The 17545-nt window shown below is 46.4% G+C and overlaps 1 protein-coding gene across 2 annotated transcripts; it reads right to left on the bottom strand.

Annotated features, from left to right (window-relative positions):
* Positions 1-4069: 4069 nt before the first annotated feature.
* On the bottom strand, positions 4070-17545 carry Rgr (retinal G protein coupled receptor). 2 transcript variants are annotated; one of them, XM_040747675.1, is made up of 8 exons: positions 17238-17545; positions 16563-16617; positions 15823-15979; positions 14848-14969; positions 11608-11761; positions 10119-10236; positions 5511-5624; positions 4070-4898 (listed from the first exon to the last, which is right to left on the bottom strand). In XM_040747675.1, the coding sequence occupies exons 2-8, from the start codon at positions 16567-16569 to the stop codon at positions 4767-4769; spliced, it is 804 nt and encodes a 267-aa protein (XP_040603609.1). In that variant the 5' UTR covers positions 16570-16617; positions 17238-17545; the 3' UTR covers positions 4070-4766. The 2 variants fall into 2 exon arrangements, with proteins under 2 accessions (XP_040603609.1, XP_005077672.2); XM_005077615.4 differs by lacking the exon at positions 16563-16617 and having other exon boundaries at positions 17238-17542.

Here is a 17545-nt window from a genome sequence, read left to right as displayed (position 1 = left end):
GGCTTCTATTTCGTTAAGGGTTATAGATCTACTTAAATTGCTTATCTGTTCTTGATTTAATTTTGGTAATCTATCCAGAAAATCATCCATTTCCTTTAGATTTTCCAATTTTGTGGAGTACAGGTTTTCAAAGTATGACCTGCTGATTCTCTGGATTTCCCCAGTGTCTGTTGTTATGTCCCCCTTTTCATTTATGATTTTGTTAATTTGCATGTTCTCTCTCTGCCTTTTGGTTAGGTTGGATAAAGGTTTGTCTATCTTCTTGATTTTTTCAAAGAACCAATTCTTTGTTTCATTGATTCTTTGTATTGTTTTCTTTGTTTCTACTTTATTGATTTCAGCTCTCATTGTGATTATTTCCTGGAGTCCACTCCTCCTAGGTGAGTTTTTGCTTCTTTTTTGTTCTAGAGTTTTAAGGTGTTAATTAGCTCATAAGACAGTACTGACAACATTGGTGTTTACTCTGGTAGGAGACATGGGAATCGGGCATTTGCGCAAGGAGAGCGACCTCCCAATTTCACAACAACAACTATATATAAGAAAGCTGAGGGCTCAGCTGATGGAGTCCTTACCTAGCAGGTCTGAATCCCTGGATTTGATCCCCAGCACAGCACAAACGGTGTGAGGTGGCAGGAGGACCAGAATGAGACTTCAAGTCCTGGGCTACATATGACCTTGTCTCAAGGTTTGTGTGTGTGTGTGTGTGTGTGTGTGTGTGTGTGTGTGTGTGTGTGTGTGTAAGAATCAGACCAATTTCCTTGCTGCTGAATTATAAATAACTGTATATGTGGAAAAAGTCAGTATCTCTTTTGCCTTTAAGAAGAAATATGAGTGCATATAGTTGAAGCTGTTTTTGCTAAGCATCTGGATAGCCTCTTCCCCTGAAAAACCGTTTCATGGAAATTTTTTGGTCTGTTACTGGGAAGACACTGTGATACTCTGAAGACAATTTACTGGTTTATTTCTTACTATAGCTCACATTTCTTTGGCAAGGCAGGAAGAGCAATGCTTCCCAGCAAGATGCTATGGGTCAGGGATGGTCTTCTACTAGACTGATATTTGTCAGTCAAAACACACTAAGCACAGTAACTTCAAATCTGAAGAGATCTTAGGAGGCAAATTTCATATCTCATATTGTAAATATATATTTTTAAGCTTGGCCTAAAGAATATATGCATATGTGCTGGAATGAAAGGTGTGTGACACCATGCCTGCCTCACACATTTTAAATTAGAGGGATATCATATGAACTTCAATTTTGTATGAGTGGCCCTGGGCATTCCAGGGTCCTCACTCCAAGCTCTTGTTGGCCTCTGCTACAAATCTATTTTAAATGAGCTTTGATTGAGCACTATTTGCTTGCGAGAGGCACTATAACAACATCTCCTAGGCGCAGGGGCTCATGTAGCACGCATGCATCTCTTCCCTGGGTCCTGATGCTGGAAATCTGAAGTCAAGTTTCTGCGAGAGGTGGTGTCTGGTGGGGCTTGTGCTCTGGAGAGGTGCACAGCAGCCGTTCACTGTGTGCTCACACAGTCCTCCTTGCTGCGTGCATAGGAGGGGGACTGGTGAGCAGCCCGAGGCCAGGCTCTGTGCCGTCTCTCTTATACAAGGGCCATTTTGTGGCGTTAGGGTGCCACTCTCAAGTCCCCTCACTTCCTTGGAGACTTCTCATCCAGGGTGGTTTAGTTTGTTTCATTGGTGGTGGCTGATCGGTTTGTTTGTTTTAAGTTGGGAGATAAGTGAGCACATCCCAAACATTTTGGTTGAGGAAGAAACTTTTCACAGTCTCAGAGCCCTCTGGCCTGACCAGAATCCGTTGAGATCAAGGAGACAGAAAACATGGACAAAGAGGGTTGTCTGTCCCCACGGCCACTCAACAGGAGGGCAGCAGAGACAGACACTGGTCATGGCGTAAGAGTGCATGTATGGAGACTCTCTCATAATGGTACTACCCTTTAAAGGAAAATTGAGAAATCACTGTGGCATATAGATTTTTTGGGTTAAACTTCTGAATTTTTAAAATCCAGAATAAGGCTGAAAGTGGAAATGCACTGGAATTCCTTTGAAATGAAGACTTGAACTGTGTTGACTGTGAATCTCAGAGTATATATTTACTATTTCATATGGAGTGAGAAAATGGCCTAGTTCTGTGGTAAGGACTTGAAGAGACTCTGGATCAAACACCAGCATTGTCTTTACATCCCCTATTCTTGTTATGTCTAATTGCAGTGATATGGGTCCTACTGTTCAAAAATTTGTACTTTGACTTCTGAGCAATGTGAATCCTCATTTTTTACTTGCAAATGCCATGGTAGAGTGTAACAGAAAACTTCCTGAGGTGACAGAGAAGGACCCTGGCACAGGCTCACGGCACCATGCTCTCTGTGTGTGAGACACACAACAGCTGTTGATTGAATATATGTGAGAGAAGAGATGAACAAGACAGAGACAGGGTCACAGGGTTACGTGGATGCTGGCTTACAAACATGGAAGTGCTGTTGGCAATGTTCTGCCTGGGGTTTGTCTGGTTCCAGCAGTCTCCCTGCTTTCTGAGTTCATCCCAGAGGCCTGTGTGTTAGCACTGTCTTTTAGTGCAGCAAAGTATGCTGAGACCAGTAAGCCTGGAAGAAAAGTTTAGGCAGGCTCCACAGGAAACCAGTGATGGCCTCAGTTCTGTGGCTGAGGTTCCAGCACATGGTCTCTGGTCTTCGTGCTTCTTTACTGACTTCTCAGGCTGTGGGCCTTCTCTCTTTGCCCTTCTTCTCCTTGCTGTGATAAGGCCTCGGTTCTCTGAGGGTGCAAGAACTCTCACAGAGCATGGTTAAGCCAGTGATGGGTAGTGTGAGCCATGGCACCTTGCTGGTACACCCTTCCAAACTCATTGTTAGTGCTGTCATGCAGGGAACAGGACACTGTGCTGTTAGGTGACATTAAGGGCACATACGAATGGATGGAGGAAAGAGACCCAGGAGTACCCAAGTAAGGATCAATTATGCCATAGGCACTTGTGGGAGAAGTGGAGACTCTTCCCCAGGCTACAGGCCAGGAAATGAGCATTCTGCAAAGGCAGATAACCTCTTCCTTTGAGTATGATTTCCTGATTCTAACAGTGGTACAGACTCAGTGTAGGAACTTAGTGGTGCTTAAAGGCCATGAGAACGCAGGACAGAACAAAATGAGCAGAGGAAGCTCCAGGTATTTGGGGTCTGCGCTCTGACTTCCGTCAAGCCTGGCCAAGTGCTGGCATGGGTACACTTTTGATTTCCATCCAAGCTTAGGGGCTATGCCAAAGGCTTGCTGCAAGGTGGGTCTCAAGTACTATCCAGCTGCATCCTTCCTTGGTCTCACCTGACCCAGAGACAGCTGAGTTACTCCATCGAAGTGCAAGGAAAAGGTACTGGGTGAGAGCAGAGAAGCCCAGCCTATGCAGGCTCAAGATACCAAAAGTTCCCAAAGATGGAGGGAGACTTTGAAGTTCTTACTTAGGGCAGTTGAGGGCGTGGGTGTGTTGAGGACTCAGGAGTGAATGGCTTTATATGGTCTTTCATTATTTCCACAAGGTGCTGCTCCACCCTCTCCCATCTTCCCCAAGCCTGGGTCAGCAGGAAGATGCCCTGGCACAATCCTCTTTCTCCAGGAAGCCACAGGGCAATGCTCAAAATTTTCCTGGCCACAGTCTGGCCAGCCTGCCTTCTTCCTGCCTCTCCCTGAGTAGGGACAAGAATGCAGATCCCTTTGTCTATTTTCTGTCTCGTGAGAATCCAGAGATTTGGACAAAGCTGACACCACCCACTCTTGCTATTTGTCCTCTGGTTCCTCCTGTCTTCAACCCTTCCTCCCTCAGGTGACGCAGGGCCCTCCATGACTGTCCCAGACCCAGAGACACCTGGCCTCTGCAGGGAACATATGAGCTGGAACAGGACCATATGTGCTCTGGGCAAAGGGCAGAGTCACCCTGAGCTCTGCAAACTGTCACTGTGAAGAGGAAGATAGGGCTGTGGGTCCACATTTCTTGACATCTGCACAGTTAAATAATTGCTTTAATTTTTAAAATATTGACAATGAGTTTCAAAACATTTTAAAGCAATCTTTAATTCAAATCTCATACAACCACGGGCTCATTTTGAATTCTGGGCTAGTGGCTGACTCAGGAAGTACTTAACCTGAGTGGTACGCTTCAATCTGAAGGGTCAAACCATCATTACTATTTATCCCATCTCACAAGAAGGGGCATGGAGCAAGGGTAGAATAAGTCACCGATGCCACTACAACTTGGAAGGGTTATTTGAGGCTGGCAGCCTCAGATGAGTTCCCCAAAACAAATCCCAGGGCTTTATCTTCTTTTATAGTAAGACTGGGTTCATGTAGGACATGGCCAGGGTTCATATGAGTAGTTCTGCTTCAGTAAACACTTCATGTGCTTGGTGAATATATGCTAGCTTGTTCAATCATACAGCATTCCTGTTAGTCCATAATGACATCTTTACTCTGGATTCAGATAACTGATGTTGGAAAGAGCTACTTTTCCAGAACCTCTTAGTCTGTGTGTAGAGGGCTGTGACCGGTACTCCTTCCATGGAACTTAGTATCTGAATACTTGGGTCCAGCCTAGTGTTGGACTCAATACGGCTCTTGGGGTTGGTGGATAAGTGTCGGGCATGGCTCTGGGGCTGCTGAGAAGTATTCTAGAGCATCTTCTTGGCCAGGGGCTCAAGCCAGACTTGTAGAGGTAGGCTTGACTGTGATCAGGCCCTTGAAGAATCTCACTGGATTTGCTTCTGCCTGCTCTTCTGTGGAGATAGGCACTGCCAGATTCCTCTACAGACTATCTCACTGTGCAAGGTGTAGTTGATGGCGTTGATTGTGGGCATGGCTTTGGCAATGAGGGCAGGCACCTGTTGAGTTGGGAAAGACCATGAAAGATGCTTAGAGGTTTGTACTTCACTCTCAGTCCCACTTTGTGACTCGTCACCCTTGCACCTGCCAATCATTTGTACCCAGCTTGATTCTTCAGTCTCTGAGCCTTTCCTGGTAGATGTCTACAGTTCGCAGAATGTCACAGAACCCCTGGTCACATTCTAGCCAAGCCCAACACACCTGCTCCCAGCCTGAGTGTCAATCACAGTCCCTAGTGTCAGAGCACAAGCTCACTCTGTATCTAGCTGTCCCTATCATCTCAGTGTGGTCCACGGGGTGGAGGGGTGTGGAACAAAAACATTTGCTGCACTTTGAAAAGAGGGAGGAGAAAGAAAGAAAGAGAGAAAGAAAGGAAGGAAGACAGAAAGGAAGAAAGAAAGAAAGGAAGGGAGGAAGGAAGACAGAAAGGAAGGAAGGAAGGAAGAGAGAGAGAGAGAGAGAGAGAGAGAGAGAGAGAGAGAGAGAGAGAGAGAGAGAGAGAGAGAGAGAGAACAAGTGACTGAGTTAGCGGAAAGCCAGAAGGCTTGGTACAGCGAGGCAGATGGGTGTGATGGTGTAGAGGATTCTTTGAACTTTGGAGGACTCTTTACCATCTGTAGTTTGGGAGAGATGAAGCTCACATCTGCGATGGCTGCATATAGGTACAGGAGGGCATAGGGACCCCAGCCCAGCAGCAGCATCCTGCCTGGCAGAGTGGTATTCACCTAGGGAGAAAAAAACATCAGAAGAATCTGTTCACTCTAGGTGGCCACAGCCTTTCAGGAGCAGGGGTTCTAGCACAGATTGGGCTCTAGGAAAGAATCAAACCAGCAGCAGATCTTGGCAGCACATGAGCTCTTTGGTTTGAAAGGCTATGTAGCTGTAAGGCTGTTATTTAAGATCACCTCCTGACCTCAGTTTCTTTGTCTTTTAAATGGTCTGATATTGCTAAGTTGCCTGGAGATAGAGACTGGGGCAGGATAGTTGAGTTTCCTTCCAGGTCTTTGCTCTTTAGCAGGAGTCTCTGACTCTGTGACAGTATACAGGGGTACCCAGGGCTGAGTTCCCCTTGGACCTAGAATGGCCTCCCTACCAGCAGCTGCAGATCAGCATGTCTGGGCTCAAAATTTTTCACCATATCAGTATAACCAGGGAGTGAGCTGGCAGGGAAGGCTTTGACGCTAAGGGTTCTCCTGGAGCCACAGAATGCTAGTGACTTGATATCTAATTTCAGGATGAGTTTAAAATGGTCTTTCTCTCCACGTACTCTGAGACATGAGAAGTTTGGGTGCAACTGTTTCATTGACATGCCACTCTTTAACAAAGGAGATTTAATTGGAGGAGGACACATTTGGAAGTATGTTGAGCAGTGCCCCTGGTGATATAGCTCAGTGGGTAGAATTCTTGCTGCACAAGCATGAGGACTAAATAGGACCCCAGCATCCATGTAAAAAGTGAGACGTGGAGGGACATGCCTGCAATCCCAACACTGGGAGGTGGAGACAGGAAAGATACGTGAGTCTCATGGGTTACCCAGTCTAGCCAAGCAGCAAGCTCCAGGTGCAGTGAGAGACTTCTCAAAAACTGGTGACGAGTGGCAGAGGAAGGCAATAAACATCGGCTTATCATCTTCATAGACACATGAACTCCTTCCCCTAAAGCCCCTCAAATGGGAACCAGGAAACTTTTTTTCATTGTGAATTTTCCTTCTTCTGGAGAGAAACATGTGCTTAAGACTGATGGAGGGTCTTCTGGGGAAAGTTAAGGCTAGGAGGGAAATCAGCACCTCAGTGGTAGATAGATCCATCTCCAGAAGCCCCCAGCTTTGCTCGGGTCCTTAAGCCTCTGGGTGGTGACCAATGTTTGTGCAAGCAGATCTGATGATTCAACACCAACCATCAAGATGAGGAAATCGTGGTGGTAGTCTTCTGGCTGAAGGAACTCCCAATAAACATGAAGCCTTCATGTATGTGGATCAAAGTTGGGGTGGGAGGACCAGTGACATGGATGAGTAGACAGACACAGGCGCTTACATCCAAACTCAACAATCTGACTCCAATCCCTGGGACCCACATGGTGGAAGGAGAGAAATGACTCCAGCAAGTTGTTCTCTGATCTCCATGTGTATATGTCCATGTAGACCAGGGTGGCCTTGAGATCACAGAGATTAGTCTGCCTTTGTCTTCCAAGAATTTTAGTTGTGATGACATTCATTATTAGAGAAGTGATGTAGTCACTATGGGAACCAGTAAGTTGGTTCCTCAGATAACTGGAAATAGATCTACTGTATGGCCTAATAATACCACTCTTGGGCATATACCCAAAGGACTGTACTTCCTACAGAGATGCATACTTATCTATATTCATAGCTATTTTATCCACAACTTCTAGGATATGGAAAACAGCCTAGAAGTCTATCAACTGATGAATGAACAATGAGAGTGGATAATAATAGACAATGGAATTGTATTCAGCTTTGAAGAAAAATGAAATTTACAGGCAAATGGATGGAAATGGAAAAACATACTGAGTGAGACCCAGACCTAGAAAGACAAGCATCGCATATGTGATCCACTCATATGTAGATCTTAGCATCAAATCTTTGTATCTGTGTGTTGAATTTGCAGTGTCTGTAGAATATAGGGAACTGGAAAGGGGCATTGATGAGGTGAGGAGAAAGATATAAGGGGAGGGGTTTAATAGTACATCAACAATATGAAGGGAAAGGGGAGAAAAATGAGGAGGAAGACAAGTGAGTATAATTGGCAAGGGGGTGGGGTTTACTAACACTAAAGATGTTTGAATAATCCAAATGGAAAACTACTATTTTTAAACTTCATTCAGATAACAAACTTTTTTTTGGTTTTTCAAGGCAGGGTTTCTCTGTGTAGCTTTGGAGCCCGTCCTGGAATTCACTCTGTAGACCAGACTGCTCTGGAACTCAGAGATCCACCTGCTTCTACCTCCAAAATACTGGTATTAAAGATGTGCACTACCACCGCCTGGTTTGGATAAGAGACTTTAATCAACATAGGATATTATGCTCCTCCCAGAGACCATTGTTTGCCAAATGAAAAGCCCAGTTCTAGGTGTGAGATAGCCCCTTGAGTTGGTCATAGGAGTCCTGGAGATTCCCCCAAACAATACAGGCTATTGTCCTTGCTCTTAGTTACCCATGAGAACTTGATAGCAGGACTCTAATGATAAAGATGTCATACATGTTGGTCACCACACACAGGGACATCAAGTTGATATTAACTAAGATACTGCTCCATGCTGACTAGCTTTCATAGCACTGGAAGGTGCTAGGTATGCAGCTGGGACAAAAGTCATTAACAGTCTTACCCAGCTGTGCACCCTGTAAATTATAATAATGACTGGTATGACAAGATACGGCCATGGGTGCAATGATGGAGCAAAAGTTACAGGGCTAACCAACCACTTTCTGATTGGACTTAAGGCTCATTGCACAAGAGGAAACATATGCATGGTACTGTAAATCCAGTAATAGAACTATGGTTGAGGAGCTTATAGGCTCCAGGGGTGAACCTACAACTATTATTCTGTTGTATGCACAAAGTATCAAACTGCTTCCTACATTTATATTTCTATACCCAAACATTAGTGCACCTCTCAGTCCTTATTAGAGAAGGGTGTTTTGTTTGTTTCCACAATAGATGGTGGCTAACACAGATACTCATATTTGGTCCAAGTGCAGAGAATATGTGTCAATGGAGTGTTCAGCCACAAATGGCATATCTATATCACACACACACACACACACACACACACACACACACACACACACACACACAGAGCAGCTCTGGAACTATAGAGGAAGATGGGGCACAGACTGCGAAAGCCCAGGCTCAGGGAGGATGGGAGTAACAGTATTTTCATGGCATGACATGACTGCTGCACTCACGAACTCAGAAAAGCCACGGTTGTCTGCACAAGATCAAGCCAGTCAACATTCTAGCACGGAGTGCTTTGGAATGTTCATGAGCTCCACCACTAACTGAGAAGCTATGGACACGTGAGGGCTTTCAAGGGTGTGGACTCAGGTTGGCTGGCCATTCTCCAGTGGATGGTCTGGTGTGTATGAATTTATGGGCAGCACAAATTGGGGTTGGTGGGTTATGCTATTTAATTTGAGGACATGGAGCTGGGGATGAAGTAGGGGTGGACCTGAGAGGAGTTTTGGGAAGGAGTGGGGTTGAATATGATAAAACTACACTGTGTGAAATTCTCAAAGAATCAATATTTTTTAGTGTTGAGGTGGGCAATATGGAAGAGAAGCTAGGAGGTGGTGCGCTAGCCTCCAAGGTAGGAGCCAGGATTCTTGTTCTAGTGAAGCTAGACCTTCTAGCTAGATCCACGGATGAACGTAATGTTTAATGTTGTTCCCTAATTCATAGTAATAAATTTAAGTGGCAGACTGTCTTAATAAGAAGAATATTTTTATGCACTAAACTTGAGCTGTTCCAGGTCTGGGTTTTGATCCATCTCTGCTATTACTAAATGTGTGGCATTTGCTGAGTCATTTAGCTACCTTCTCTGCACCTCAGCCCAGTCTGGGATAAAGCTTTCGTTCATCAGAAAAGACTCACAAAGATGAAGTGAAACTACATAGAATGTCTATAATATCAATGTTTGCTTTCATTAGAAGCAACCTTTGTTGCTCGTTATGACTCATTTGTTAATTTTTTTCAGGTAAAAGAGTCAAATGAAAATCTCTAGCAAGGGAATTTTAATATAGAAATTCTGAAATGGCCAGGAGGTCCTATTTTAAAGCCTCATTTTTCTTAGACAAATGTGCTTGCAGGTGTGGTTTTTATGGGGTGGGTAATAGCCTGTGACTGTGATTAAATTAAACATTTCAAAGCAATTTAAAAAGCAGCATTTGAAGAGTCCTGCAATTTGGTGCCAAGGCTCTAATCCCTAGGGAGACTGGAGTGTACCAGCATGCATGATGTAACACAGGAGCCTGGATCTCAGGGTTGCAAGGTCTGGGTAAATCTGGCTTGTTCTGGCCCTTGCTTCCTAAGCTAAGCAACAGAGAGGCATTGTCCAGCTCTAACAACAATTCTCTATGGGAACTGGATTTTCTCAGGAATTTTGCAAACACAGAAAACACTGACATCTGCCATGCCATGCTTGTTTCCAGAGTCTCCAAGAGGATCAAGAGACCCCTGCTGCTGCAGGAGCTGGCCTCTTACCTGGGGATGACCACTCCTGGAGAGTTTGTGTTCCATGAGCCGGTATGAAGTGAGTGTGACGAAAAGGGGTACAAGGAAGTTGAAAAATGCCATGGTGAAGAGGAAACTGATGAAATTTCTACAGGTAGAGGGTAGAGAAACAGAGGTCAACTCCAGGATGCCAACAGCCCAGGCTCACCAGCGTCTGTACTGGACAGTGAGAGGTGTCATCCCATTTTAGACAAGCAGGCAGAGTAGCTGCTCCTGTACCCAGAGGACCTCTCCTTCAGAAGCCACAGGTCCTCCTGAAGCTTGCCTTTGGGAGCCAGGAGCTGAGATGAAGAAAGGATTTCTTCAAGCTCAAATGCTCAGCCTTACTGTCTTGTTGGTTAGCGGAGGATAGATGGGATTCTTCAATTTGAAAAATATGTTCACTAAATCCTGGAGACATCAGTGGGCCCAGAGGAAAGAATATCCAAGTCAGTCTCTTGCTTTGCATAAGGATTTTAAAGTAAGCTGTGGATGACAGAGACTGGATGCTGTCTCTTTAAGAAATCAACGAAGGGGATGGGTATGGCGACTCACACATGGGAAGCCAAGGCCAGCCTGAACTATAGAATGAATTCCAGGTCAGTCTGAGCTATTCTGAGATTATGTCTCAAAAAATAAACAATGGAAACTCATTAAAGGGACCAAAAAAAGAACCTGTGGTCTCAGTTCAGGCCCAGAAGAGGTGTCAGGATGACCAGAGACAAGTAGGAGTTGCCAGGAGGCAGATCCTGATTTGATGAGGAGGAGGTTACTCAGGGAACACATTTTAGTTGTTCACCAAGGAGAAGTATAAGGAATCCTTGTTGGGTGATGTTCTGCAGGACATTGGGACCATGCAAGCACACAGGTTAGCAGGTTAGTCTCACATGAGAAGCCTGTTATTAGGGACAAATGTGTCATGAGTCTGCATTGTCTGTAAAACATGAATGCCATGTGACTGTTTTGGAGAGGTGGGAGGTTTCATGCTAGAAGCCATGTGAATAGTCCCCAGCTTGATCCCTCAAGGATGTTCTAAGGTCTTTCCCCACAGAGCCACGCAGATGGTGTGGTAGTAGAGGAAAATTCCACAGCTGTGGATGGTGCATGCATTCAATCCTATCTTGTCAGGGATTGGCCCACAGCAGACACTGAGAGAAAATGGAAAATCTATCTCTATGCTGGGAGGTCCCAGCAAAGCCCTTATGTGCTTTGGATATGTTGACCTAAGGGCATGGGTGCCTCCCAAAATGAGTGCATCCTGAGCCAAGACAACTCCCTGTGCTGAAGAGGGCCAAAAAGTAGTGGGGCCCTATGGTAGTTAGGGCTGATACAGGTCAGCCACCTGCTGTGTAATGCTCCTTTGGATTTCCCCAAATGTTGACATTGTTCCAGTAGTTTTCAGCTGGAACAGCCTTCTCACAAAAGATTAAAGTCAAGATCCCCGTGGAAGGGTGCCTCAAAGTGACAACTTCCACCTCACCTGTCACCTCTAGAATAGTCCAATGTACAGCATGTCCCCAAAGGCTCATAGTCATAGTGGCCCCAGCCTATCAGGGGCAGGGATGCCCAGAAGGCAGATGATAGCCACACAAACAGCACCAGAGGGATGGCCGTGTTCCATGCCAACTGTCTACCTGCGTGAGACAGAAGAGAGATAGGCTGTAAAAGGATAGCTTGACTACATGAAAAAGAATGGACTTTGTAGCTGCATGGTATCCCCGAATCCCTAGTCCAATAGTAATAGCATGGGTATCTTTGAGCCTCAGTTTTCTCCACAATGGGCAGGAAGAAGCTCCCAGCCTGTGATGAACAAAAGAGATCATGGGTGGAGGTGGCCTCCTCATGTATCCTAAATCATCTTCAGAGAACAGAGAGGAGGAGGGAGGGAGGGTAAACCAAACAGATGCGTCTCCCAAAGCCAGGTTTTGTATACTGGTTCGGGTAGAGGTGGTGCTTGCCGAGAGGCAGGGTGTCTGCTTCCAGGATGAGCTACAAAAGCTCTGGCACCCGCCTTTGATCTCAGTGCTGCTGGCAGAAGCTATTGTACTGACAGATGGTCTCTTAGGGTGTGGTAAGACAGCCCGACACACCCTGTGGTCCTGCTCCCTGTCTTCTGCAGCCTCATTGACCGCCCTGGCTTCAGTACTTCTGTCCCAGGTGTCCTCATCTGTCTGTGGATTATTTGTTGATCCCTTTTGACCCCAGGGCAGAAGGCAGGGCTCCAGATAGGCTTCAACCAGCAAAGAAGAGCCGGTCTACAACGCCCCTCACCCCACGCCTAGCCTTACAAGTTGGCACACTGATATCAGACTCGAGAGAAATGAAGTTCTATTGTTTGAGCTATCTACACTCTGATGTTTTGTTGCAGTAGTCTATGCCCACTAAGGCACCCTCTACTCCAGCAGAGAGCATGGTAATTAATATCTGGCTTGGCCTATGTGTGGCAGAAGCCTTTTTGCATGAAAACTATTTCCAAGATAGAGTGTTCACTGCCACCTAGTAATGGAGCAGAGAGCCTGGCCTGTCGTCATGCTGCTCTGCTGCACCCTCCAGTACAGGAAGGGATTTTATGTGAAGGCCTGGGGGGCTAGAAGTTGAGCGCCAGAAATAGAGATGTTCATGACTACCAGAGAAGAAGACTCCCTCTCTGTGTCTCTACCTCTGTTTCTGTCTCTGTCTGTCTGTCTGTCTGTCTGTCTCTCTCTCTGCTTCCTTCCCTCCCTGTGTGTGTACAAGCATGTATGTATGTATGTATGTATGTATGTGCATCATGTGTGCTGCGTGTGTGTGTGTGTGTGTGTGTGTGTGTGTGTGTGTGTGTGTGTGTTGTGATGATCCTGGGGATATTTGGAACAGGCAGTAAGACAGAAGCAGTAAAAGTGGTGTTCCCAAGGCCACCGTGACAGGAGAGGCTAACCTATTATCATTCAGAATAAAAATAAGGCAGTTATCCACTCAGAGAGAGGCTCCTGATGCCTGAAGGGGTCATGGCTGTGGGGTTCATGAACCCAAAAGGAGCTTCACGCTGATAAAATCCACCACACAAAACTTGGACTCAGTTGAGACGGGGAACAACAAACTCTGGAGACATCCTGGCCATACTCAATGCCAGCCCTGACTCTATTTACTGGGTAAGTGACACAGGGCTGGTTGCTTGTCTTCTCTATGCCTCTGTTTCTTACACTGCACCATAGGGGTTTTCTGTCTAGATCAGCTGGAACACAGTTTCTCAAAGTACGTTTATGTGGCTTTCTCTGGTAGTGATAATGCTGTGTGTTTTAACTTGTACTGAAATTTAAGATATTATCCTTGTGATTTCACAGATACCATTTAGTATATGACATTAAGAAGGATAAAAATTAGTTTTTTATTGTTTTTTTTTGAGACAAGGCTTTGTGTAGCTTAGGTTGACCTTGAATTCACAAAGTAGTTGAAAATTACCCTGAACTCCTGATCCTCCTGCCTCCCCCAACCAAGTGCTGGCATTATAGACATGCACCACCATGCCAGGTTTTTGTGGTGTTGCAGGCTACCACCAAAGCCTTGTAGATGCTAAGCAAGGATCCTACCAATTGAGCTACATAACCAGATCCTAAACTAAGTTTAAAGAGAACTGGGTAGGGCATAGTTACACACACTTGTAATACCTAGTACTTGGGTAATGGAGGCAGGAGGACCAGAATTTCAAAGTCACCCTGCCTTCATATGGAATGCTAGACCAGCCTGAGCTGCATTAGACTGTCATAAAACAAAACTAATGAACTAAAACAAAACAGATAAAGCTATAAGAAAAAATTGACATTTTCTAAAGTAACTTATTTGTTGGGAAAACAATAGCAAGCAATGGTTAGGGACGTAGATCATTAGTACCATGCTTACCTGGCATGCTCATGCTTATCCCTAGCACTGCATGAGTCGGGCATGGAAGTGCATACCTGTAATCCCAGCACTCATAGCGAGTCTGAAGCCACCTTGGGATACATGGGACCCTGCCTCAAAACAAAATCAAACAAGAAATGACAAGCAACCACAGAGCAGGTGGCACACTGAAAACAAAATCTAATAGTGAGGCTTGACAAATCGAGACCTGAATTCATCTTTGTGTGGCTCTGCCACACACCTATGAAGTGGCAGGGCACACACACATCCAGACCGCTCCTCTTGCTCCCCCAACACACACTCACCCTCCTCTGTCCCCCAGATTTACATAACTGTCAGAACATTTTCTATGTCCATGATCTCATTTGATTTTCAAAATGAATCTCTGAGATTGTTTTTTAAATAACCTTGCAGAGAAGAAAACTAAGGTTCAAAGTCCTGTGTCACCAAGGATGTAGCAAGGGCAGACTCAGTCTTTCTTTTCTTTTTTTCTTTTTTTGGTGGGGGGGTTTGTGGCTGCCCTGGAACTCGCTCTGTAGATCAGGCTGGTCTAGAACTCACAGAAATCTGCCTGCCTCTGCCTCCCGAGTGATGAGATTAAAGGTGTGCATCACCAATGCCAGGCCAGACTCAGTCTTTCTAATGTGCATCTCCAAGGAGGCTTGCCCACCCTCCTTCTCCCTCTTTTTCTGAAGCAAATGACCACATGTTGTATGCAGGTACCCTCCTGCCCACCCACACTCTCTTGTTTGGAAAACTGAACTGAATACTGACCACCCTGCCCTATCTTGTATCCTCATATACCCGGAGTGTCCCTACAATCAGGGGCCCAGAGACGTACGTGTACAGTAGTGGTGGTAGCGACCCCAGGCAATGGCTGCAGTGCCACAGATGCTGGCCAGTGCAGTTGCAAAACCCTGGAAACCATGAGCCTGGCATCCCTCTGAACCATATGGCCAGCGCCTGTGGGAAACAGTGAGCATAGTAACACTTCCCTTCATCCTAACCAACACCCACACCGCCCAGATGAACCTGGAAGGTTCCCGGATGTTGTCCGTGCTCTACCCACTATGGAACTGGTGCCTTGGAGTTTAGGTCAGTGGACTAATGAACCACCAATGGGCCAAAGGGTCTTTCTGAATGGTCATATGTCTCCACACAGACAATGAGAAAAAATTACATATCCAGGGTACCACAACTCATGAAGGCAAAGCTGGAGGGTAAACCCGTACATCTCCTAATTCTCATCCCCATGGTGAAGCAGAGGAAGAAGGCTGTTTCATTGTGAGAGAAGGAATTCTTACTGATTCAGGTTCCAAAGACACTTTTGCAGGCCACATGATAAGATCCTGATGTGCACATGAGGTATTAGACTCTGGTCTAAATCCTGGTGGCTGTAACAAACACTTATTTAGGGCCTACCAGGGAGTATTAGCTCGAGCTACTTGTAAATAATTTAATCAGCACATCCAATAATACACATGAATTAGGTTGTAGAATGTAACTGACGGAAGTATCCCAGAACCGGAAACGGAGGAGCAAGGACTCAAAGTTAGACAACCTGAATACAAGTCTGAGTCCTTCCAGCCCACCGTCTCTTTGGTCAGGTCTGAGCAACCCCCGCATCCCTGACATTGGCTATATCTTCATCAATAATCAGGAATTCGAGTTTAACTTAATTCAGTTGGCCTAACCTCTGACCTTGGGACAGTTTTCTGTAGGTAGAAAGGCAGGCTCTGGTCTGCTTGCCCATGACCCCCCAAGGTGAAGTTCCAAGCAAGACCTTGGAGCCTGTGGAAGGGGGAGGGGCTGGTACCGGAGGAGGCTGGACACAGCTGCAACAAGAGCATTCAGGCTGATCCCACTGTCTGCCAGGGCCAGGCTCAGTACCAGCAGATTGCTGGGAGTCCGCAGATCTGGAGTCTTGCAGAAAGAGAAGATGGTCAGGCCATTGAGGCTGAGGCCAGAGAGCGCTGAAAGGAAGGGTGGGGGCTGATGTTGAGGCTTGTATGGAGGTGAGGCCCATGTGGGTATCAGAAGCAGGGTCTGGGGCTGGTGGAGTTTCAGTAACCTCACAGATTTCACCTCAGCATCCTCTCAGCACGGCTTTTCAAATGCTGCTCTGGTGGGATGGCTCTCAGGCAGTAAAACCTGTGATTACCCTGCTCTCTACCAACTGACAGTCTAATTGGAAGATACCCAAGAAGACCACACAGCCCAGTGTGGCTCCTGCTGTGGCCATCAGTCTCTGACAAGAGCTGAACAAGTGGGCACCAGACACCCTGGAGAGCACATTGCTCATTCGATCTTCTCTCCATGGCTCAGAGATACTAGATAAGTGTGGTTAGGATGTGGCAGCATTAGCGACAGTTTCTAGTCTTCAAACACCCCCTTCAAGGGCTGTGGATCAATGTCAAGGTGTTCGCGCAGGGTGGGGTGGGGGGTAGGACCTGGAGAAGAGGATCCAACTTAGAGCTCGGCGTGACCCAGGACACCAGGCAGCAAGATGAAACACTATGAGCCTGGCTTCAGGGAGGATTCTATTTGTGTACTCACTGAGCATCGAGGTGATTCTAGCTTGAGGCAGGTGTCTCCTGGGTCTAAGTAGCTGCTGTTGGAGAAAAGCCTTTGGTTGTAGGAATAGACCTGGTAGAAGTAGTGGCAGACTGAGGCAGAGGGGACCGAGGGATAATGAACTTAAATCCCTGCATGTCTATTTAGAACATTATGTTATACTAATGATTCAACTTAGCCTCTGCAGACACTCATCTATAATGACTAGGCTTTGACGGTTAGAGAGCTGAAATGACTTGGTAACATCCCAGAGAGCAAGTGGCTGAGCTGTTGATCTCTGGAGACTTTTGAGGGCCTGGTCTTACATGAGAGTCTTAGCAAAATTTCTGGAGAGTGGGTTACATTTTCTCTTGGCTTGAGGGACAGGAAAAGCCTTGGACTGGCCCAGTTACCTCCTGAGCAGGTATCTCCTATCCAAGTGTCTCTCTCTTTGAGCCCTGCCTGGTTTCTTTCTCCTGGTTCCTATGCAGCGTGCTACATCCTAAGGGGGCTGTCACGAGAATAATTCCTGGATCTAGACACAGAGGAGAGGCAGCCAAGATGATACACCCACTCCACAGCTGGGGCCTGGCTCCCAGGAACACTGGGGACACACCCACTCCACAGCTGGGGCCTGGCTTCCGGGACACTGGGTCCACCCAGGGTCACTTGGCTCACCTTCCATCAGCAGCGCTGTCCCCACAGCCAGCACCTCGAGTTCCCCAAAGCCAGCAGGCAGGGCCCTGGTTGCAGCCATCCTTGGACTCCCTCCTTGCGGGTCACCCAGCCCTTTTTCTGGCTCTCTGAAGCCAGGCTCCTCCTTTTTAAAGGGCCACCCCACCTGCTGCCCCATGGAGGTTATTATGGTGGATTTAGAGCACCTTCCCCCCCTCACCCTTCTAAGTCTTCCTCTTGGCTCACATGGAAGGAATCATTCAGGAGAAGGACAGTGCAGGCTTTGTGGACTGGAATGAGCCCTGCCTTGT

The sequence above is a fragment of the Mesocricetus auratus genome, unplaced genomic scaffold, assembly GCF_017639785.1.
Source record: "Mesocricetus auratus isolate SY011 unplaced genomic scaffold, BCM_Maur_2.0 Super-Scaffold_100006, whole genome shotgun sequence".
Taxonomy (NCBI): Eukaryota; Metazoa; Chordata; class Mammalia; order Rodentia; family Cricetidae; genus Mesocricetus; species Mesocricetus auratus.
This window is presented reverse-complemented; position numbering and strand designations above follow the sequence as displayed.

What these genes read in the sequence shown, in the direction of transcription:
- Rgr (XM_005077615.4), bottom strand. Translation starts at nt 17,412, where the DNA reads ATGGGGCAGCAGGTGGGGTGGCCCTTTAAAAAGGAGGAGCCTGGCTTC. An exon ending in GCTGTGTCCAGCCTCCTCCG is followed by an intron (nt 14,970 to 15,822) that starts GTACCAGCCCCT and finishes TGTTTCCCACAG; the next exon opens with GCGCTGGCCATATGGTTCAG. An exon ending in CTACCACCACTACTGTACAC is followed by an intron (nt 11,762 to 14,847) that starts GTACGTCTCTGG and finishes TGTCTCACGCAG; the next exon opens with GTAGACAGTTGGCATGGAAC.